The sequence below is a fragment of the Odontesthes bonariensis genome, chromosome 9 (assembly GCF_027942865.1).
Source record: "Odontesthes bonariensis isolate fOdoBon6 chromosome 9, fOdoBon6.hap1, whole genome shotgun sequence".
NCBI classification, from domain to species: domain Eukaryota; kingdom Metazoa; phylum Chordata; class Actinopteri; order Atheriniformes; family Atherinopsidae; genus Odontesthes; species Odontesthes bonariensis.
In genome coordinates this window covers 20,665,624-20,688,224 of record NC_134514.1, presented here as the reverse complement: position 1 = coordinate 20,688,224, position 22,601 = coordinate 20,665,624, and the positions used below count along the sequence as shown (strand labels likewise).

At 41.8% G+C, this 22,601-nt stretch overlaps 3 protein-coding genes across 7 annotated transcripts in view; 2 read left to right on the top strand and 1 right to left on the bottom strand.

Annotated features, from left to right (window-relative positions):
• Positions 1-1,472: 1,472 nt before the first annotated feature.
• sln (sarcolipin) lies at positions 1,473-2,696 on the top strand. Of its 3 annotated transcripts, none has more exons than XM_075473582.1 (2): positions 1,473-1,655; positions 2,013-2,696. In XM_075473582.1, exon 2 carries the CDS (start codon positions 2,056-2,058, stop codon positions 2,152-2,154), a length of 99 nt encoding a protein of 32 aa, XP_075329697.1. In that variant the 5' UTR covers positions 1,473-1,655; positions 2,013-2,055; the 3' UTR covers positions 2,155-2,696. The 3 variants fall into 3 exon arrangements, with proteins under 3 accessions (XP_075329697.1, XP_075329696.1, XP_075329695.1); XM_075473581.1 differs by having other exon boundaries at positions 1,943-2,696; XM_075473580.1 differs by having other exon boundaries at positions 1,939-2,696.
• Positions 2,640-10,070, bottom strand: kbtbd3 (kelch repeat and BTB (POZ) domain containing 3). 2 transcript variants are annotated; one of them, XM_075473579.1, is made up of 10 exons: positions 9,478-10,070; positions 7,645-7,942; positions 7,388-7,553; positions 6,585-6,767; positions 5,954-6,127; positions 5,577-5,867; positions 5,128-5,370; positions 4,761-5,051; positions 4,455-4,604; positions 2,640-3,799 (listed from the first exon to the last, which is right to left on the bottom strand). In XM_075473579.1, exons 2-10 carry the CDS (start codon positions 7,929-7,931, stop codon positions 3,677-3,679), a joined length of 1,908 nt encoding a protein of 635 aa, XP_075329694.1. In that variant the 5' UTR covers positions 7,932-7,942; positions 9,478-10,070; the 3' UTR covers positions 2,640-3,676. The 2 variants fall into 2 exon arrangements, with proteins under 2 accessions (XP_075329694.1, XP_075329693.1); XM_075473578.1 differs by lacking the exon at positions 9,478-10,070 and adding an exon at positions 8,306-8,579.
• A 509-nt stretch (positions 10,071-10,579) lies between these two features.
• fam168a (family with sequence similarity 168 member A) overlaps positions 10,580-22,601 on the top strand; it is a 28,352-nt gene continuing 16,330 nt past the window's right edge. For both annotated transcript variants that reach the window (XM_075473577.1, XM_075473576.1), the window contains exon 1: positions 10,580-10,763. The gene's annotated coding sequence lies outside the window, so the exon portion shown is untranslated. The remainder of the gene's footprint in view (positions 10,764-22,601) is intronic.

Sequence of the window (22,601 nt, the reverse complement as noted above, 5' to 3'; positions counted from 1 at the left end):
AAACAGCTTGTGTGACATAAAACCCGAAAGCAGGGTAGCAAGCAGCCAACTCTGTCCATACATATCAATTTCCAGCCACCAAATGCTTAAGCTTAGGGCTAACTAATTGTCATTTTTATCATATATGTTTAGTCTGTACTGTCAAACACTTGAGATACAGGGATTTGATGCCCATAAGTCTGAGTGCAATCTGCCGTGGGGGGTTGAATTTTATTCTTGCATCTGTTCATCTATCAGTCAAACGAAGCTATTTACTGAAGGGTGACAGTCACAGCAAGTGTACTTCTCTGAATGCAAGAATCATGCAGTGGCTGAAGTGACAGTTCTTTCATTTTGATGTATGTAGCTTAGGAACCAACAAATGTATCTTCTAGAAGTTCTAATAAGAGCTAAGAACAAACACATCTATATTTTACCAGCACAAATCCAGATTCAAAATCAAGAAGAGCTCAGCTGCATGATCGAGGACTAATCATCTTCTGGTCCATCCAAGAATATCAAATGTAAATAAAAATTAAACTTTGTGTAATCTGAATGGAAATGCTAACATATCTCTGTAAATAAACTGAGATTTGTATTTTTTTCTAAACATTCTTAGCATTGACGATACAGCTGCACTTCTTCTAGACTTCAACTGGATGACATTTCTTGTTTTAAAGAAAAAAACCTAACTGAGACACCACAATGCTAAATGATCAAAAAATATTTATGTGCTTCCTCAAACAAAGCAAACTGGAAGAAATGTCAAACATTTTTTGTCTGATTTTGCTGCTCAACAAAACATGTTTCATATACATAGGCTTAAACTATAGACTGTCAAAAATGGTCTAAACATCAAAGTTGATTGTCATGTCTATCTATCTATCTATCTATCTATCTATCTATCTATCTATCTATCTATCTATCTATCTATCTATCTATCTTAAAACACAATAACGTTTGTAGAGGAATTTCAAGCAAGACTGAAGAGGCCCTGTGGCAGTTTCAAAAATAGCCTGGAGCTTAAGTGGTTTTTGTTAATGTTTCCCAACTACACAGCATCAGACATTTGTCTGCTTACATGTAAGCTGAGAGATAACAGGACAGAACCGTGGTTTCAGCTGTTTTTAAAATCAACGTGTCATCTGTGTTTCATTTCAGGTCGATTGCTCCGTTATTTTTCTCCGCCTGGGAGCATAGTTGCTCCCTGGTTACTGAGCGATACGGTTATAGATCCCTATGTCCATCTGATAATAGAAGTATTGTCTTTGGGACCACTGTAATCTACCAAGTATCTGCAACAAGGTTGCAAAAATAACTCCTCTGTTGTGTGAGTAAGGAAAACTCTGTACGGTTATGAAAGGGAAACACTCCAGTGGAAGAGATTGTGGAAAATTACACTCTCTATTAGTTGTTTAGTTGGTGTGTGACATCAGTCTGTGTGTATGTGAGCTATGGGCGGTCCACTGAGGATGGCTACTTTAGGAACAGGACCTGCCCCTGGTGAAGGCAGAAAACTGGACAACAGTGAGTAACCGATGCTATTGAGGAGAACTATCACAACAGAGAAGCTTCCAGTTAAAAGATAAGCTGCTGCATCAGAGGTCAGACAGGAAAAGGAGCAAAGACCAACATCTCCCATCTTCTCCTCCTGATCACAGAGTGAAACGGGAAAGGTAACATTTCACTGATTTCATTCAATTTTCTAGTATCATCCATAGTAATGTTTAACATTTTCCAGATATATCAACTCAGATTAAAACATCTGCTGGAAATAAGATAGAAGATGTTTAATCGGATTTAATCACAGTAACTGAGAACATGAACACAATCCTATAAATATACTTTTTAAATATACATTACTCATACCTGTATTTCTATCTACACTTTGCACAACAAATGTATTATTCCTGCTTTCTCTCCACCTCCGCTCCTTTTTGGGTCTGAATTGGGGTCTAGAAAGGAGTCACACCTTTTCACAAAACCACTTCTGCATCCTTGCCTTCCTCTTCGTTTCCTTCTCCTGCTCTCAGCGGCTGATCCCTTTGCCAGCCTCGCCTGCCCTCTCCGTCCACCATGGACCGGTCGACGCAGGAGCTGTTCCTCAACTTCATGATCGTCTTAATCACCGTGCTGCTGATGTGGCTACTGGTGAAAACGTACCAGGAGGCATGAAGCGGCGATAGAGGAGATGAGAGGGAGGCAGAGGGGATGGAGAGAAATTTGTGGAGGGGCACCAGCATGTCGGACTTTGCTGCTGGCTGTTCAGATGGAGTGTTTACATCTTCTCATTCTTTTAGTCTAAGGTCACTGGTCTGATCCAGCCCTTTAGCATTCATATGAGGTCAAATAGCATGTGACAGCTAAAGCCGAGGGAGACTCTTCAGAGGACAGACTAGTCTCTGATGTGTGTTTGGCCACAAATTTCTAGAATCACCCAAAGGTGAAATCACAGATGAATTAGGAGGGTGAATAAAACTGAAAGAAAAGAGGGTTTGAGGTTTTTTTGACTGCGGAAACTTTCCAGCACTAAAATTTAAGAAGAAGCAGCATTGTAAACAGTGGTCCATGTCACAGTCTCTTGCATTTCAGATACACTGAATCTTGCTGTCATGTCACAGTCACAGACACTGAAGTCACTCATGAAAAAGAACATCGGCACAAATAATGAAGCATTTTATGTGTGTTTACTTCTTGCCATTAAACACTTGCATTTATTGGTTTCTGTGTCATAACTAAAGCTTTTTTTCACAGTCAGGATTTTACATTAAAGAACCAATATTTTTCTCCTCGTTCTTTCTTAAAGTATTGCACTCTTTGAAACTACGAAGTGTTTCTCTATGATTAGCTGGTGCAGATCCAGTTGTGCAAATCAATTTCCACAATCTGGGAGAAATCGGGCATGCATGGATACATGAGAGTGTAGTAGCAGAATAAAGACAAGCTGTTCAAAGTGATTACTACACAAAAACAACTCTCCACCGGCCAGAAATAAAAGACTTCAGATGAGAAAACTATGCAAATTATTGGGAAAAAATCCAATAATGGAAAGTAACAGATTCAGTCTGAAGATATAACAAAAAGTTTTTCAACTTAACCATGATATGAAGAACATTTTTGTTAAGATGGCTTTCTCCTGTGTGTTTTCTTACATGACAAAGAGCCTATAGAGACCCCTGGTGGTATATTTTGTGTACTGTTTTCAAGATGTAATTAAAGTATCTGTAGAATTACCAAATACAAGGAAAGAGAAGTAGGTTTACACTTTGAAGCTATAGGAGAGCTGTTACATTTACAGATCATGTGAATTATTTGAATAGACTCTCCATAATGATAATAGAAATTATTAGACAAAAAAAAAACATTGAAAAAAAAGCAGGTACTAAAATAGGATTTCTGAAATAGCTAAATAGAGTTCCTCCACAGGAGGGGCCATTTTTAGATTGACACAATAAATATTCTATGACAGCAGGAGCTTCACACATACAATTTTGAGGATCAAATTCACTTGAAATAAAAAAATAAATAATTTGGCTCAGGTGTTTTTGTGATGATCTCTGAGAGGAGACTTGGTGTTAGCTAAAGACTGATTGCCGCTCTTGAGGCGTAAGCCATCCGCCATCTGCACAGTTCAGAAAGCCAAGGGAGAGTCATGCACGCACCAAATGTCTCTTTGCATTTTCACTGATGAGTGTGGTCATTCTGGGTCACCCCATGGGTCTCTGTATCTGTTGAAGCTGATGAGCTGGCAGTGGAACTCAGTGAGTCCTCTGGGCATGGGTGCCACTTCCTCCCATTGACACCTCCCACTGTAGAACACCTGTGCAGGTCAAAAGAAAAGTTGGAGCGTGGATGTACTGAATGCTCTCTTTTGACCAACAGTACTATTATTCTGAATGAGGAGATGTCTCCGAACTGACTGGTAATGCAGTTCCAGTTTTCCTTTTCAGGTCTCCCAAGAACTACCATGAAGCCACGTTACATCTGTTAGAACTCTGCAAGCTTATTCTAATTCATTTTTACCCTCTCAGCAGAACACACCATTTGTCCATTTTGTTTTCCTGCGGTTCAATATTGCCCATGACAACACTAGTTGCCATTTGTGAACGCGGTTTTCAAAACCCACAGACGTTTATAAAGGCCATTGCAAACGGTGCTCATAAACACCAGATGACTGTATGCAAACACTTGAATATTGATGCAGATTCTCAGTCATCCAGGTCATTGATAATCCTAAGAGCTTGAATAGGGGCAACTATAAGATATCTACCTTAGTTAAAAAAGGGATAACAAATACTTTGTAAATACACAACATGATCTGGGATACATCTGATCGGTCCTGAATTCTGAAGCATCGCAGAGACTTCAAGCATTTTTCCCTTTTGTTTCACCTTTATTTATTCAGAACTACATTCAGTCCATGAGAGTGAACAGTGGGCAGCTTTTTTTTTATATATAAATTGAATTTTCCTTACCTGAACTTCATCAGTGATCTCATCAGGTGAATAGTCTCCACCCAGAAGGAAGATTCTGTCTCTCATACCCACAGCTCCAGCATTGAAACCAGCACATTCAAATGACCCTTCACCCTTCCACACACAGGTCTCGGGGCAAAAACTGTAAACCTAAATGGAAAATCGTACACTTCATCCTCTGTCTTAACTTTTCAAACAGTCAATGCATGTAAATGCAGGTATAAACTGTACAATCGATGCAATGCTGTCAAAGTGTAACGCCAAGACTAACCTTCTCCTTTATACATGTGGTCTGTAATTGCCTACCTTATAGGTGGAAAGGTCACAGAGGTGCAGTGTATTATTGATCGACACGGCTTTGACCAGTGTAGCGTGGAAGAACTGGCCAAATTCTGCCACCAAGCGGGTCCACTGGTCCTGTTGCGCATCATAACAGAGGAAGCCGTTGAGGGAGGGGTTAAAGGAGTCTGTGATCTCCACCTCTGATCCCAGCGTATAGATAACACTGCCACAAGCACTGGCCTCTGGGTAAAAGATGGCATTGGGCAGCGGGCTGACGGAGCACCAGGTCTGAGTCAGGGGGTTATAATACTCCACCTAAAATGCACGAGTGAAAAATCTGTGATCTGATGAGCTACTAATGAAAGGTAATGCCAATCAGGAAAACTCTTACCTCCAGCAGACTGGGGGCCTCCCCTCTGGGTCCTTTGGTCCGTCCCCCAATGACGTATACTCTGTCCAGGCAGGTCACAGCTGCATGCATAGTTCTGGGCTTCAGCATAGCTGGTGCAGGTGTGCAGGTCAAGGTCATAGGGCAGAAACACCAGACCTCATCAGTTGCATTATGGTACGGTTCGGCAACATGGAGGCGTATTGCCCGGTAACAGCTCCCCTGGCAACCACCTGTGACAAACATCTTAGATCCAATGGAGACCAGAAAAGTTAGTAAATGGTAAAAAATAAAGAACATGACTAAAACTAAAATGTATAACACAGTGCAAAATTTCATTCTCATTAACTCTTTAGCCAAAATAAGAGCAAGGAATCTCAATGTTAAAGGGTTACAAGCTAAAAAAGTATAAGGGTTGCTCAGGCAAGCTCCACTCCTGTTCTGAATTGTACCTTCTCAGCATAGCTGGTGAGGTAAGACCCTGGTAGATCTGGCATTGAGGCTGTTTCCTCTCCACGCTCGATTTCTAGCTCTTTCCATCGGTCCGTTTCCAGACAGTAGCAGAAGGTGTGATGGTTCTCGCCATTCTCCTCCGTCTTATGGATGTAGATGTAGCTCTGAGTGGTGGCAGGCCTGGCATCAGTGAGCAGGCCACTATACTGCGTATGTCTGCTCTGGGCATCTGACAGCAGCGCAAGACAGGACTCATCATTGCAGAGGAGAGAGTCTGAATCACGCAGAGTCTGAGAGAAGAGGCAAGGGGGTAATACAGTAAAGCTGAGATGGTCATAATGCCGCAAAATGCGCAACACATAGAGTGGCTTTATACTTTCAGTGCAGGTACAGGCAAGTGGTGCAGTCGGGTCAGAGACAGCAATCCAGATAGCAGCTTCTGTCTTTCAGGAAGATTGTGGCGAATCCATCTGAGAAGTGACATCATAACTGCCTCCTCACTGGGCACGTTCAGATCTTCTGACCTTAAGCAAGTCTCCAAGACATTTACCTGAAGCAAGCAAAGGAAAGTGTAAAGACTGAGTGAGTACATACAGCATAGATATGCAAATGTTAGTGGAGGGATTGTCAGGCCAGAAATAAGATGAAGGAACGATTTTGTCAGAGAACTAGAGCCACTCAATAAAGTAGGCAAAATTTTTCCCACACCAATTAAATTGAAGTTTCTGATAGTTTTTCATGTAGAAATATTGTTTGTTGTACATAAGACACTGAAAATGAGTCAGCAAGAGGTACAGTTGAATGGGCTTGGGGGCTGTCATGTCACTAAAAATAACCACACCTGAACTATCTGTTTAGTAAGACTTAATGAGGTGTCAACAGACGCGTGATACAGTGAAGATTAATGTTGAAAGGGACTGCACAGGCTTTGACAAAATTCTAAAAAGTGTAGAAGACACCCCTAAAGCCTTCCTGCATATGTGGACAACACTCAGGTACAAGATCACCTGCATGTCCAAGAAGTCCGGGGTTTCGGAAAGGTCAGAAAAGTTCTGAACCACAAACTCATTGGCACTGTGAAGGAGAGAGGCTGAACCGTACGCCTCAGCCAGGGAGAAGAGGGAGAGACAGTTACAAAGATCCATGGTCCCGATCAGGAAGTCGCTGCATGCTCTGGAAAGGACAGACACCTGAAGACAAAGCAATAGCAGTAGTTATTTTCTGTGTGTACAGTACGACCAACAAGAACTGCATCTTAGAAACACCATAAAGCAACCATGCTGGAACTAAATTTACTTCCCTCTATATTACTTCTACTATTACGTGCGCTTAAGATGATGTTTAATGGAGGTTTTTTTTTTCTTCTTCTTCTTTAATAACTAAATAAACCAACAAATTCACATATCCATAAAAAAAATGTTAATCCAGGCAATTCCATGACACCAAAATCAACAGTGAGGACAGTGATGGAACTGTAACTCAAACACAGGCTGTGCATGGACTCACAGTCCTGAGTACTGGTCTGTTGAGTGAAAATAATTGAAGACACCTATGTGGGTGAGTCATAGGTATGTGCCAGGCCTTCTGATGTGTGAAATCAGAAAAAGCACAAGCGTAACAAATAACATAAAGGGCTGCTCTGCTTTGTGAACATATCCCAGAAAATCTGAGCACTGAAACTGGAGCAGTCTGTCATCATTAATTTACCTATTTACACACATCCCTGTGCTACTGTGGCAAGTCAAAACTGTACTGGGATAAACGGACCCATGAGAGGATGTGTGGGATTGTGCAGTGGTTGCAACTGTACCTGCAAAAAAGAAGCAAGCTGAAACAACATGTCTACATTGCCATCGGTGATGAGGATCTCTCCTGAGTAGGCAAAATCCAGGAAAGATCTCACAGCCACTGGACACTGATTACCCAGTGTTACCGAACCATCACCACGCTCACGCATATCCACCTCGAACATGGCCCTAAACACAAAGCAGTGACACATGCTGATAGATAGATAGATAGATAGATAGATAGATAGATAGATAGATAGATAGATAGATAGATAGATACCTAAAGAAATCACTACATGCTGCAAGAACACAGCGATGACAGGGGAAGCTGTGATCTTGGACCTTGACAGTGAAGTCAAACAGCAGGCCATGTTCCCTGAAAGAGCGCAGCACACCCAAGAGCTGCAGTCCGTGGGACTCAGACACCCGCAGCAGCGTCCGCCGCTCTGGGACCCCATTGCAGTGTTGATCACTGTTGGATTTACTGCTGGGAGGGTTGCTGCTGCTGCTGCTGCTGGGGTTGTCGGAGGTGGTCAAACAGGCAGGTGGGTCTGGGCGTGCATCCATGTTGCCAAAATCTATCATTTAAAAAAAAAAATTTTTTTTTGATTTTCAAAAAAATTAAACGTGAAAAAGATAAATCAAAACTTACAATGCAATTTTACAATAAAGTAGTGGGTTCAGTATTTTATAGGCTACTATATGAATGTCTGTTACAAAGGGGGGGTTGGACTGAGGAAAGAAATCGCAAAACATCTACTCCAGGTCTACAGATCTCTACAATACCGTCATTTCGTCTCTGTCTCGCTCACTCAGTGCACAGTGGTACAGACCAAAATAAAACCTGTACACTCATAACATGCTTATGTTAAAACTAGTCAAAGCAGAATACATGTGAAATATACAAATATGTAGTCTGGGGTGGGAGAAGTACAACTCACAGTGTCGTCAGCACCTCGGACAGTTCTCTTTCTCGTGCCGCACTAACTTCCGGAAACGTAGAATCACGCGAGGACTAGGACTGCTATTTTTTTTCTTTTTTTTCGGTTGTATATGTCTTTGCTTTCTGCGAAAAGTGTTCTGTTCTATTTGTGAGAATAATAAGTTTGTAACAAGACCCCCTCCGGAGCTATGTGCGTGTCCTTTTGTTTTTGGCACAGACGATCGCCTCGACCGCAAGGATAGCTGGGAACTGCAGTTCTCTTCTATTGGTCGCCGGCAGATGGCTGCTCTTCATTGGTAAAACCCGTGAGACTGATTCCATTTCACGCATTTTGCTGCAGCTGTGAGTCAGACTATTTATTTATTTTATTATTTAATATTGTAGAATTTGAGAATATTTCTCAAACACATTCAAATTGAACAATGAACCTTTTGGCGCATCAACTGAGAAGGTTTACGAGCTGTACATTTAAAACCGCACCAAACGTGCATTATTTGACTAAAACTAGTTACTTCCAGCTGCTAGTACGAAAACTCATGTCAAGCCCTACAACAAAGAGACAATCGTGAGCAGATAACATCCAACTTCCCCCCTGAACTCTTTCTATAGCCTAAAGAAAACCCCACAAATATTGAGTCACAATACTGTGCTTTAGGCTACATTGTAAGTTAGAAAATGCTAAATAGTTGTAAGCCGCTCTGATAGGATGAACTTGAAAACACAGTAAGTGAGGTGAACAGTGAGGGTCACATTGGTTCCGGATACCACACACGAAAACATAGAGCTTTGGCCAGTGATTTACAGATCACCTGCTGGGGACCCTGACATAGTTAGTCTATCTGTCAAACTCAAAATTTACCGACATGTGGCCTTTTGCAGATATTAATTTTGGACCCGTTGCATATGAGCTACAGTCATAGTGGTTAACAACTGTAAATAATTCATATATATCTGATGTGAATACAGCTGGTGCCAAATACACTTTTTAAGAGGTAATATTCCCTACAAAAGACAAGAGACAAGATGAATCATGTCTACATATGTATTGACTTTGCAACAGAAATGTTTTTCAGTTTTTTTTTAAACACACAAAAAAAACTGTCTATTGTTCTTTGAGAAAAGAAATAACACGGTAAATAATTGAAAATACAGAAGTTTAATATGCGAGACCTTGTCTGAGTTACCAAGATCCTCCGACTTCTTGTGACCCATCCATCCATCATCTTCAACTTCTCAGGGGGTCGGGTCGCGGGGGCAGCAGCTTAAGCAGAGAAACCCAGACGTCCCTGTCCCCGGCCACTTCCTCCAGCTCTTCTGGGGGGACCCCGAGGCGTTCCCAGGCCAGCCGAGAAACATAGTCTCTCCAACGTGTCCTGGGTCATCCCCGGGGCCTCCTCCCAGTGGGACGGGCCCGGAACACCTCACCAGGGAGGCGTCCAGGAGGCATCCTAACCAGATGCCCTTTTGTGACCCTATTTTATTAAATCATTTCCATCTGGAATTCAGAAATTCCGAGTCTTCCGGTGTCCTCGTATGTAACATACTCGGACGGTGCATGTGGGTGCAGTTACAACTCACCGCCACTTCGTGGCGCTGCCTTGCCGTCTAGAAAAAAATTGTGGCTATGTACGGAGCAAGACGGTGGACTGCATCAATGTTGACGAGTGAACATGAACTTCCAACTGTGCTGCAGTTTCGATTCGCCACCACATCGCTGCTTATGACCAAATAACACCATTCTTGTCTGAAAATAATAGCACGCACAACAGCTTTTGTTGACACAGACTATCACCACATGCACAAACAACAACAACGACAGTAATGACAATGGCAAGAGGAAAAGTGTTAATAAGACGAATAATGACCATGTTGTAATTGCTCACTAATGTGCAAACGCACAAAGGAGCAAAGAGTTGACCATGTGATCACATAGCAGCATCTAAGATGGATTATTTGCCTTTGTCTACATTATTTACATAAGTCGAGTCAATTTACACTCACCTTATTTATTCCATTCCTATATTAAAGGAAAGGCTCTGCTATATCAGTTGAAAAGAAACATATATTGAAGCCGTCCCTTCACTCATTAACTGTCTTCCTGTCGGTTTTAAGCATGAAATACATTGATATGCTTCTCGTTAGGTTATTATCAGACCCCCCCCCCCCCCCCACCCACCCACCCCTCTCTCCACTTTACATTATCGGTGGGTCGTGCCCCCTCCTCTCTCCTTGCATCCCTGCATCCCTCCCTCCCTCTCCCCCTCCCGGCAGTGCATCCCCATCCCCCACACGGTGGCCGTCTCTCTGGGTGAAAGCTGTCTTCCCACCGCCACTGGCCCGACAAAACGCTGCTGTAGCAGAGCCAGTCCGCACCGACCCGAAACAGAGTAGACACACGGGAGAGAGCTCGTACAAAAACAACGGGGAATCTTTTATTGCTCGACCTAGAGGTTTTGGTAAGTTTAGTACGCTGCTTATTGTTTGGGGGTGGAAGGAATGTCCATGTGTCGACTTTTTGGTTGTTCGTTTTGCTGCCTTTTTTTTCCTCCTCCCCCGTATTCCTTCAATTGTCCTCCGTTGTGGCTACAGTGGGGAACTAGCGGGCTAAGCTAAACGGCTAGCTCAAATAGCGGGATCAAACTGATACTACGTGGTGCATCGGGAATGTTTCAACTTAACCTGCTCACTACCAGGCGTTAAAATTGGCACCTGTATTTTTTTCCCCGGAGCTGTCCGGTCTGACCTAATGTAATTGGGTTTTCATTGTCATTCGTGTCATCTTGCTCCGGCTAGCTTGCTAATAAGCGATTTGAGCAGCGTGTGCCGATGGATGCAAGGATGCGACGGCGGGGTTGCGGTTGTCTTTTCAGACTAGCCTGGAAGCTAAGCTAACGTTAGTATTATGTGACTCGCTCGGATTCCTGCATGGAGTGCTTCGGAATGGTCGAGTCGCCATTCCAACGGTAGCTAATCTGGTAATAATTGGCAAGATGGCATCTCGGAGTTGTTATCCAGAAATCGGTGGATTTTCAAAATGGTGTCTTAAGCTTGTTTGAGTGTGACCATTTTTGACCAACCATTGCTGTTTTGGCGTTGCTCGCTATCTCTGGTATGCGGTGCGCTGCCAGAGCATGCCGTGCTCCGATATAACTTAGTGTCGTAGTAAATAGAGATACCTGGAAATTAGGTATCCCCCCTAATCCCCCCGGGCTATAGGCACCTTTATTTAGTAAACAGGCGTGCTTTAGAGTTGAACTTGCCTTGAACAGATTTCTGATGTCTCTGTTGACTCAAGTACTGTTGCCCAGACTGAACGCAAACGTGTAAACAGCATATGTGCGTGTTTGCGTTCAGGTTTTTAGGTGTTTAACCACACGAAGGCTCATCATTTGGATTGATTTCTAATTTGATAAGTAGTAATCAGACCACAGCTACTGTGCACAAAGATCTGCAGTTGTGCTGTTGATGTGACTAGGCCTGTGACCAGTGACTCTTTTTTTTTTCTCTCTCTCTCCTTCTAATTATTGATCGCCCTGAAGCTTATTTTTAGAGGAATCTTTGTCTGTTTTCGAAATGCGTAATGTTGAGACAATTTCTCGTTAAGAACTCGAGGTCGCATTTTCGATTGACACGTGCTCACTTTTGACGGGGGGACGGACTAAAATTACAGTTTAAAACAAAACGGGTCAGTGGGCAGATCTTCACATTTTGGAGACGGGTAAATGTCTGCCAATTGAGATTGATAATTGACAAACGCTATCTTGTCAAACGACATCCAGATTGCTGACGTATGGAGTTTGTGCATTAGAGATACTAAAGTGCAGTAGTGGGCTTTATTCTGACTCATAATATGAGACGGATCCACAGATATTACAAAAAGGCAAATCAATGCAAAATGTAAATTTGTTTCCTCCTATGATTTGCTGCATCAGAGAAATGACTCCTCTCCCTCCATTGTCTTTTTCCTCTTTTTTTTTTTTTGATGGATTGTTTGCTTTAGTCACCGACTGCTTATGGCCTTTCATTTAGGAAGCCTTATGTGTTTGACGCTGGATGTCTTGGGGAGTTGTGCTCGGAAATGACACGGTAATAGTGGCATTTGAAGTAAATCTCTAATCTTTCTTGCTCAGGGGATAGGAAGGGGTTATATGGTTGAAAAGAAAAAAACAAGGCTGCTGAACTAAGCTAAATGTGGATCAAAAGTGTTTGATGTATTTGCTGGATTCATTTCATCCTCAGTTTAAGGTGACCCCTGTCTGCCATGCCAGAGGCGGGTGGGGGGGGGGCGGCATGTGGGTTTTGGCTTGTGTTGAGCTTCTTTATGAATGGTGGGCTGTACAATGCAGCCATAAAACCGTCAGACTATTTAAAGCTGGGGGTGGGGGGGGTGTCACCTAATGTTTTCACAATCAGTGGTTCTCTGAACAGGCTGTTGTCTTTCCAACACTTCATTCTGGTTGGGTCTGAATGACTTAATGATTCACTCATCTCAAATTGGTAAATAAAACCCAGACGAAGCAACAAATTGTGCTTCAGTTGGTTTAATTTGTCCAACACCCCCCCCCCCCCCCCTTTTTTTTTCCATGCTGGCAGATTCGAGTGATTGCGTGTGTTTTGCTCGCTGTGAACAAGACGGGCTTTAATGATTATTTATACAATGTCTTTATCTTTTAATTAAGTTGGTGATGAATTAAATAAGTATCATAAGTCTGTTTATAATTGTTTGTCAGAATTTATTTAAACCAAAGAGTAAGTTCCCAGGAGGCTTGTTTAGATAACCAATAATCTCAAACACAAATGTATTTGAATTGCACTGTTGTAAAACAAATATGGCCAAAACCACCCGCTCGGAGATGGGATTTAGTGGATTCTCACATACAGAACTGTTCATTATATGAAGTAGTCAACGCTAGTAGTTAGTTAAGTTGTGCTTTATTTTAATTGGAGCAAAGCGCTACGAATGCAGAAGAAATGCAACGTCTGGTCAAAATAAAGAATTACAAATGTCGCTCAAACACCTCATTGGTTTAGTTAGTTTATTTGAACTAGGTTTATTTAAAAATGTTGTTTTGGTCCAGCAGTCTTAATCGTGGAGCGTGATCAACACCGAAGAGCATTTGTTGTGGGAGTCAGTCTCCACCCCTAGTCATTAAGAAACGTTGGTGGTGTTTGCGATGGTGCATTTATCATCCTGTCAGATCAAGGGATATGTACTCATGTTTGCTCGAGGGGGGTGAAATGGTGCACAAAACTCAAGTGTCAGTGTGTTTCTGGGTGCCAGAGTTATAGCTGGGTGTGTTTTCAGTCCAGCAGACGCAACAAAACATGCATAAATGAAAGTTTTATAATTAGTTTCTTGCTTTAATTTAGTCTCAAATTTGAAATGTAAAGAAAATAAGGACAAGACTTGCATGACACATTAAGGATTAAATTAGATGGTGATATTTAAATCCAGCGATATAGTTTTAGCTAGCAAGTAATTTTGTAGTTGTAAATAATAGACACGGTAAATATTTAGACCCAAAGACGGGGGATTTATATACGTTCAAATCCATATTAATCCCTTTGCCTGATGACAAACGTTTCATTCTAAATAGTATGTTGGGTGGGCTGCTGCTTCACTTTGTAGACTTAATTATGTCTGTAAATAGGTCTAAGCTTGTGTACTTTTACCGTAGTTCCATGTGGTTGTGTCAGTGCTGCTGTTACTGCAAAAGTAGGTTTATTAAGACGCCCAATATCTCATTAGATATGATTTACACTTTGCTCAATTATTGGCAAACAAAGGAGAGAAATCCAGATGCATTCACAGTAGCCTGCTTCATTGGTCTGTTTTGGGTGCGAAGCTTCACATCTTCTTTATACGTCACTACGCGGTGATTGGTCTTCTATTTAAGTGTGTGTTTATGCACTCATGCATACATGTATACATCAGCAGGTGAGAGATGTCATGGCAGATGCCATGATAAAAGGTTGAAGTGATCCCTGCAGGATCCATGTAATGCGCTCGGCTGTCAGTCTTATTGGGGATCTAAAGCAGTATACATGAGCACTCATGGACTTGCCTTCGGATTTGTGCCGCAGGCCGTTGTTTCATTTGTGATGCTTGGCTACACTGGTGATTAATAGCGTGTGTGCGTGTGTATGTTTTTTTTTTTTGCTCTGGTGCAGAATGTCTGTTTTAAAATGATCGCTCAGCTGCAGTTGACCATTTATTACCAATATCTAGTTAATACAGGGATTTTAATGGAGCAGCTGCGCAGTTATCCGTACTCCTGTGACGGTAATAATGTTGTCAGGAAGTTTTGATTCAAATCGATGGAAATTTTCACGGCCTGTTATTGGAGCTGTTGAATTGCATTTTTTTCTTTCTGAAACTGTCTGGGTTTCATTCACCAGAACAAACAAAATCGAGGCTCGGGTACCCTGTCCACACCTTTGACCTCCTTCTAGATCAATCATCAGACTTTTTTGAACTCCTTCCAGGTTGAAGATGGTTGAATGATTTGTCTGCAGTGTTCGACAAGAACGTCTTTACCGGGTTTCTGATTTTTAAGGTTCGTGTCTTTACGCATTAAGTGGTCTCGGTGCTTGAATTTAGCAAGATGACTCATTATTGTTGGCAATAGAGACTCTTACTACACATAGATCCTGATATACATCAGCTGATTATACTTAGTTTGGTGCAAAAACTAAGTAATAATGCATGAAGTAAGTGGGCTGTTTGCTGTTCCAGTCAAACATTGGGACACCTACACTTTAATTTTGAATGAGATCTGGTGTCAGTTGTGCTATGAGGTAAAACTTGGTCTGTTCTGCTCTGCACCTCAACAACCAGTGCGCTGAATATATATCTGTACAAAGAAATAATAGTTGTTGGGGTTTTTTTGTGGGTTATTTTCCTTCTCTTTTACCCCTCGCTTTTGTTAAGCTCCCACCTATAGCACAGGCAATAATGCCTCTCTGTTAATATATCCTGCAGCTATTGATTGTTTATCTTGGGTTTAACTGCCGGCTCCCAGCTCATGACGCAGTGTGTTTCACTCTGTGTGCACATTTTTTTGCTTTGCTTTATTTATTTATTTGTTTTTGTTCCATAAACTCCCGGGGACATATTTTTCAGTACATAATAAAACGGGTTAAAGCGTCTGGACACATGAACTGCTTTTACATGCACGTTGGTATACCGGTTTGGAGTCTTAGACCAAATCAGATGTTTGTCTGCAGCACATAACCGGGACACTCCAAAAAAGGAAGGGCAACTAAGATATTAATGCATGACCAGCCTTGTTTCTAATGCAGGGAGTGACTAATTCATTTGAACATTTCCAGAGCAGCTTTAAAATGAGTTTCTGGTTATTTGAAAACACTCTGTGCTATAGTATAGAGACATGCCAAGATGTTTACAAATCCTTACGGTATAGTTGTTTGTGCTGGCAAAATGTTCTAATTCCTTGTTAGGCTGACACGGAGATGCCCTGATGGGATATGTTGTTGTTCATCACAATCGCTACAAGCGGTGATTAAAAAGCTAATGAGCTCCTCTGTTCCAATTTCAGCTCAGATGCCACGATACAGGAATTCTTTTGGCCAATACAGGTATGGATCCCGCTGTCGCTCTGTGTCAGCTGCGTGTCGTCACACGTGCGCGTATATCTGGTGTTGCTTTCTGCCGCCATTTGAGGCAGTGTTGGAAAAAGCGTAGGACTCTTTCATTTGTGCTTCTGAACAGAAGTCACCATGAAGGAAAAGGGGGGCTTCTCTGTGTCTGAGTGGGTATTAGAAGTAATTACTGTTGTCCAAAAGCAGCCGCACAGTTTGTGCTTCTCAACCAGAGTTGTTTTGTTTTTTTTCCCCCGCTCACTCCTTTTAGTTGAACGCTGTTTTGGTCGACACAATTAATCATTTTTCAACTGCTTCAACCAGGCATGCGACTTCAGAAAGATCTTTTTTTTTTTTGCTGTTGGTTTTTGTGAAGGTGTGAGAGCTTCCCAAATGGATAGAAATGTGCAGCCATGGTTGGAATCTCAAACTGTCAGTAGTTTACAATAGTAAGTTTATGTGGTTTGATTAAATCTTTCCTGCACGGGACAACCTGGTTTTCTTTTTTTTGTAGCTAGAATTAAGTATGTAATCGTTCTTGAAAAAAATGTCACGAAATTGGAAGTTCGTCGGTATTCTTGTTGTTAATGGAAACATTGAAAGCGGACTTTGTTCATTTTAAACCTACACAAGGATCCACCTGTGCCTTGGTAAATTATTGCAAATAGCTCTTATGGGTATGCTTGGTTATGTCCTCTTCAGCTGCGTTAACAAGCCTTAAGAAGTGTAGAATTTCACAACACGGGCGGCTTTATGATACCAACGCCTTACAAATTGTTTTTTTATTGTTCATCTGAGTGAATGTTAAAGATATCTCTAGAGTTTCCTCTGTCCGTTTGTCATGCGTCCAACCCTTTTGTTGTCAGCTCTGTAATGACTGTTACAGCCTCTCTACCCGACGGGCCTCTTTTGTGGGCTTCCAGGCTTGTTTCCAGCATTTTTCAGACCTTCTATTGATGCTGTCATTTCCTAGTTGCAGAGAGAACTTATTAAGTCAAATTACTTGTTGCTCCTTTATTTTTTAAGAGGGGGAAGCAGAAGCCAACACATTTCAGTAAAGACTCTTTCTCATCTCCCTCTTCTTCTAGCTATATGAAATTATTATTATTTTTTTATCACAGATGGTCTAGTAATTTAAGAAAATCCCATTCTATTTATTTATATATATATATATATATATATATATATATAGAGAGAGAGAGAAAGAACGGCTACATTTAATAATAACCGAGGACCACATTAAGGGTAGAAATCTGTAAACAGAATATGTATCTTATTTAATTCCATAGACGCCGTCTGTGAAAATGGCTTCCTCCTTTCAGCGGGATGGCACAATATTGTCACTTTAATCCAGGAATGCAGATCCCATGAGGTGTGTGACTGATGAGATGGTTTTTGAAGAGAATGGAATGGGAGGAAGTCAGCACAGATAAAAGGGGAGATGCTGTCCCAAAGTGTATATTGCTGTCCTAGATCTGAAATAGCCCAGAGCTGTGTGGAGCTCTGCTGCAGGCAGGTCTGATTGTGTGAAAGTCAAGAGGGGGGATTTCATCAGGGATTCCATCATGCTGCTTTTCAGACCTGTGATACAAAGGCTTTGGTCTTAGACATGATAATGAATATCGTGATACGGGGGCACTAATAGTCCGACCTGTGAGCCTGGGTTTCCTTGGCTGTCGTTCTGCAGTTAGAATTTCTGCCTCCCTGACCAGCTCGGACCTTTTTGAGAGATGGGGAACCGACATGAGAGAACAAGATATTTTTTTTCTGTCTCACGTGACGGAGATTTGTATTTCTCTTTGTGTGCTTCTCGCATATTTAAAGTAGGCGTATTGCTGCCTGAAGAAGAAAAAAAAAAAAGGCGATGCCAGGCCTTTGTAATTTTAGATCGAACCCTAATGCGATGCCGTTTTCTGTTGTGATGAAAGGAAATATTTTTTTGCTTCGGTTGCTCGTTTAGCCATCCCTTATTTGTGTTTTTAGAGGAGGATTTTGGCAAGATTTAATTAGGCTCTTTCTCCACTTATGCTCATCTCGTCTGACCATCAGTCGGATCCAAACTCAGATGATAACTTGAATATCTTTGAAGCAGGAAGTGTTCGAGAAGCCGGAGCAATCGCGTTGTGGTAACCAGAACTACATTGCTATTTTACTTAACATCTACAAATGTTTAACAAATATGGTTTAAAAAAAAAAAAAAGACTCCTCTACTTATTTATTATTTTCCAACTCCTACAACCCAAGATAATCTTTTTTCCCCCTTATGGAGGTTTTTGTGCGATAACTCCCACCGGTTTTGATTTGCTGCCTAAAGAGTAGATGCCTGCTGAGGTATTATGTGAGCGGATGGAGTCGGCATGGGGTGGTTGTGCAGAATTGCATGTATTCTCCAGGAATGGTCGCTCTTTGTGGGGTTTATTCTTTCACACTCTTTACCTCCTCATTATTACCTCCTCAGGTCTCCCCTAGGCCGCCGGAGTCTTCTCCGCGATCAGTGTTTTACGTTGCCATGCTCAAATTAAGTTTGTAGGCAGGGCATTAACCTTAAATGCTTGATTGTCACACAAAATGTTGAGACAATTGCACGTTTTCCAGCCCTGTGAGCACGCATTCTTGTAAGCTGTGTTTTTGTTCTCAGTCCTTGAGGCTACAGCTTATGAGTTGAGCCCAAATGAAGTCCCACTAATGGAGTTCAATCTTGACAAAGTCTTGGAAAAATAACTGTGGGGAAAGTGGACAACAGAAAGGTCTCCTTAATGTCAGTCAGTGAATGAATGAGTCCTTGCTCTGTGTGTGTGTTGGTGCACCAATTGTGTGCAGGTAAATGGGGGGAAAAGCATTTCTTGTGTGTTTAAATGTCAGTTCCTTATCAACCAGGGGGATTGATTGATTTGTAAATAAAGACTTGAAGCAATAAAAAACAATTTTCCTTGAGAAATCCATAAAAGAAGCCTTTCTGATGGAACACAATTTACTCGTATTTCATTATTTTACTCAGTTTCTTGCTGGTGAGTGATGCACAGATTCAGTAGGCAGGGCAAGGTGAATGGAGATCAGGAGAAAGCTGCTGAGAAGGAGTGGTAGGTTACAAAACAAATCCTTGAACTGAAGAGGGGGAAGCTCCAGATTTGGTAACGCAACTTGGTCCACGTTGTCTAAGATTCTCAACCCCACGTTGCTCCCAATGTATTCTTCCCTTGTGAGTCACTTTGGGTAAAAGCGCCTGCTAAATGAATGTAACGACAGTGAAAGCTCTCGTTAGACTAATTGACAGACTAATTTCGGTCAGACGAAGAGCAGCCACCTGTCTGCTTATGCGGTAGCCCTCACAGCCCTGCCAGGCCTGCACACCTGTGCCCTGCTCGCGTCAGTCGCCCTGCTCTCGCTCTCGGTTTCCCGAATTTTTGAGTCTGCGTTCTTCTCCCCCTCCTCTTTGAACGCTTAGACAGAGTGGAAGAGGGCTGCTGTTTTGCTGCACCTCTCAGCAGTGCTCTGCACACTTTCTCCAACACTGCTGACAGTTTCCAGCCATCTGTCACTGGGAGGCCCAGGTTTTCTGAAGCAGTTATTGTTGCAATAAGTCTAAATGTTTAAGTTAAAGGTAGGGTAGGAGATCCTGGATTTTGAGTCGAGCGAAGCTGCATTTTGAAAATACACAGGTAAAAAGTCCCAACCCTTTTCTTCACTTTCCCCCCGAAGGCACGCCTCTAGAGTACATGAACGAGCACGAAGGTGCACGAGCGCTGTTCTGACAGCAAGCATCGATCGTTGCCGTATTTAGTATTTAGTTTATGCTAACTATACGTTTAATAATGCTAGGTGCTAGCCAAGCTGGCTCTTGTTTAGCTTCCTGCCAAGCTTCGTTCACGGAGCAGGGTACGCGCACAGGGGGAAGGAGGGGGAGGGAGGAGCAGATTGCAGTTTGATAGACGGCATCAGAATCCAATCATTGTGAACAGTCCGTTCACAATGATTGGATACTGTTTTTCCTAGATTGTACGTTCTAGAGGCCACTAAAACTTTTCATATTTGTGTCAAAACTTTTAATTAATTGGTTGCAATGGGGGTGTGAAGAATATTTCAAGCAATATGTAAAAAAATGTTCCAGAAAAAGATCCCCTACCCCGCCTTTAAGTAAAAAAAAACAACATTTTTTTCAAATGATATCAACTTAAATGCAGGTTCACTCTCCCACAAAATGAAGCTATTTAAGTCATTTAAGTAATCCTGGTTATTTTATACCTGACAAATATTTCGGGGGGGGTTGAGTTACTTGGTGGGGGATAGTACAGGGTTAACTACAGGGTTAGTGCTGCCCTGTTCTTACCTTAGTTAATGTGTTGATTCTTTATACCAACGTGAAAGTTTCTTTATTTATATATATATATATATATATATATATATATATTTCTTTTACTTTTCCCTGTGTATTTGGTTAATTTGTCATATCTCAATTAATCTGCGGTAACATAATTTTCTCAATTTGAAATGGTCTTACACAACTATAACCACAGAACTACACCAGCTAAACCAGGAAGAGCCCTGTCCTTTATCAGCCCCAACGTGTAGATGGAGCATCTGTTGCCACAGTAAAAAGGGACAACTTTTCCTCTGCCTCATCTCTCTCGTATTACTTTCACGTTTTCCTCTACTCCACGCAGCTGACCTGGCACTCGCTGCCTACAATGACCACCGGGGTGCAGTTTCTTTCTCATATTGTCAGTCTTATGGTGCCAGGTTGTGAGAAGTTTGCTGCTTGTATGAAAGGCAGAGAAACCCAAACTCACCCTGCTTGCTGTGTGGCTGCAGCTCTGAACGCTCAGGCCTCATGATGCTTTAAAGGTCATGTCACCTGAAGCTCAATGTCCAGGAAGGAAGTCAGTCTGTCTTGTAGTGTTTCCGGAGGCCACATTCTTCCTGCGCTCTGCACCACACCCTGTTTTGGCTGAATATTATTCAATGACAACACTTATAAACATGTGTGGGAATGGGCCTGATTTGTCAGTGCAAATCCAATTTGTCTGATGTTTTTCATGATTTGCAGTCTCGCAGATCGGCAGAAAAATACAATTCAGTTCCATGTTGAGGTTGTGACGGAACTAACACGGCCACTGGTTTGCTGGTCATGACCCACAGATGGTGTATTAGCCGTGAGCGGCTAAGTGAAAAGACTTCGCATCATGCGCACGGTTTCATCATCATCATCACTGTCTGTGTCCCCCGTAAGCTGTAGTGCTTTGATCGATGGTGAGGGTGCTACACTGTGCAGAGCACTGCCGTCTTCAGAGTCAGATGTGTTTTTATCAAAGAGAGGAGTAAAAGAGGCAGATTAAGAGCTAGCAGGCGCGTTAGCGGCATGTTCCACCGCCATAAAGTATCATGTCTCTGATGACAGAAAAGCCATTTTAAAAAGAGAACTGATTTGGTTCCATCTACATCATGCATCTACAGCTCTGCAGCTCTGTCACACGAGAATCTTCTCGCTGCCCACAGATTGTGTGACTCAGACAGCTTGAAAGAAAACGAGATGGGCCGGCTTTTTGAATTATTTTAGAATTCAAATGTGTCCCAGCAATAAATATAGTCATTTCTTCTCTGTTTTTGATTAGGTCAGTAAATATTTTGACTTCATTCTTCCAGTGTTATATCATTTGTCAGTTAGGAGATGCATAAACCAAGCAAACATAGCCTCAGCATAAAGAAACCTTACTATAAGATATGTGACCTGATCCAGCAAAATGAGTCACAGTGACCCAAATGTCAAAATTGAGATTTTGGTATCAAAAGAAAGGAATGGAAATAAGATTTAAAATGATACCATAGTCAAAGTCATACGTTGGATGGTTTTCAAAATATGGCCATTTGATTTATGATCTTCCACCCTTTTTTTTACGATTGAAAACCTGAGAAAATCGCGTTTAAAGTTTTTTGCCCGTTTTTTTGTTGGTAGCTTTCAAAATCCTGTGAATTTAAGGGGATAAACTCTTTATCTTAAAGCTTAATTTTACCAAAGGCATTTGTACACATATAAAATGGTATTAAACCAGACTGAAGCCCAAATGATTAGAAAATATTTATTTTTGTTCCCACACACACTGCTCCACAGCTCGACATAGCCCTCGTCACCTCATTAATATCAGTCACAGGTTGCTCAATGACTTCATCGTCATCTTCCACATGAGTGGCGAATTCTTGCTCCTTTTCCATATCCGAGTCTTCGACATCGCTGTCATTTTCTTCTTCAGAAGATATCACCTCAGTAAAAAAATCCGTAACTAGCGCTAGCAAGTCTTGCTGTCCAGCAGCAGAGCTAAAATTGGACGCCACGAGAGTTTAAAGCTTTCGCGACTTTACTTTCTTTAGCGAATGACATTTTAAAACAAAAACACAGATCAACACGCTACACTATACTACAGTACTACACGATACTAACATTGTAATAAGACGATGACTTTTTTGACAATGACGAATATTGAGAGACTTTCTACGATTAGTTTAGGCTACACCAACACAGATAGCTAGTTTGACAGGAGTGATGGCTGGACCAATCGCGTGCACCAGTCACTCGAAACGTGACTTCCCGCCTATTGTGGGCCTTTGTGTCACTGTGTGTGTACATTTTTAAGCATTTTGATTGGTTTTATGAAGTGAGCAGAGATAGAGACGTTTCAGAGGTAAAGGGAAATCCTCAG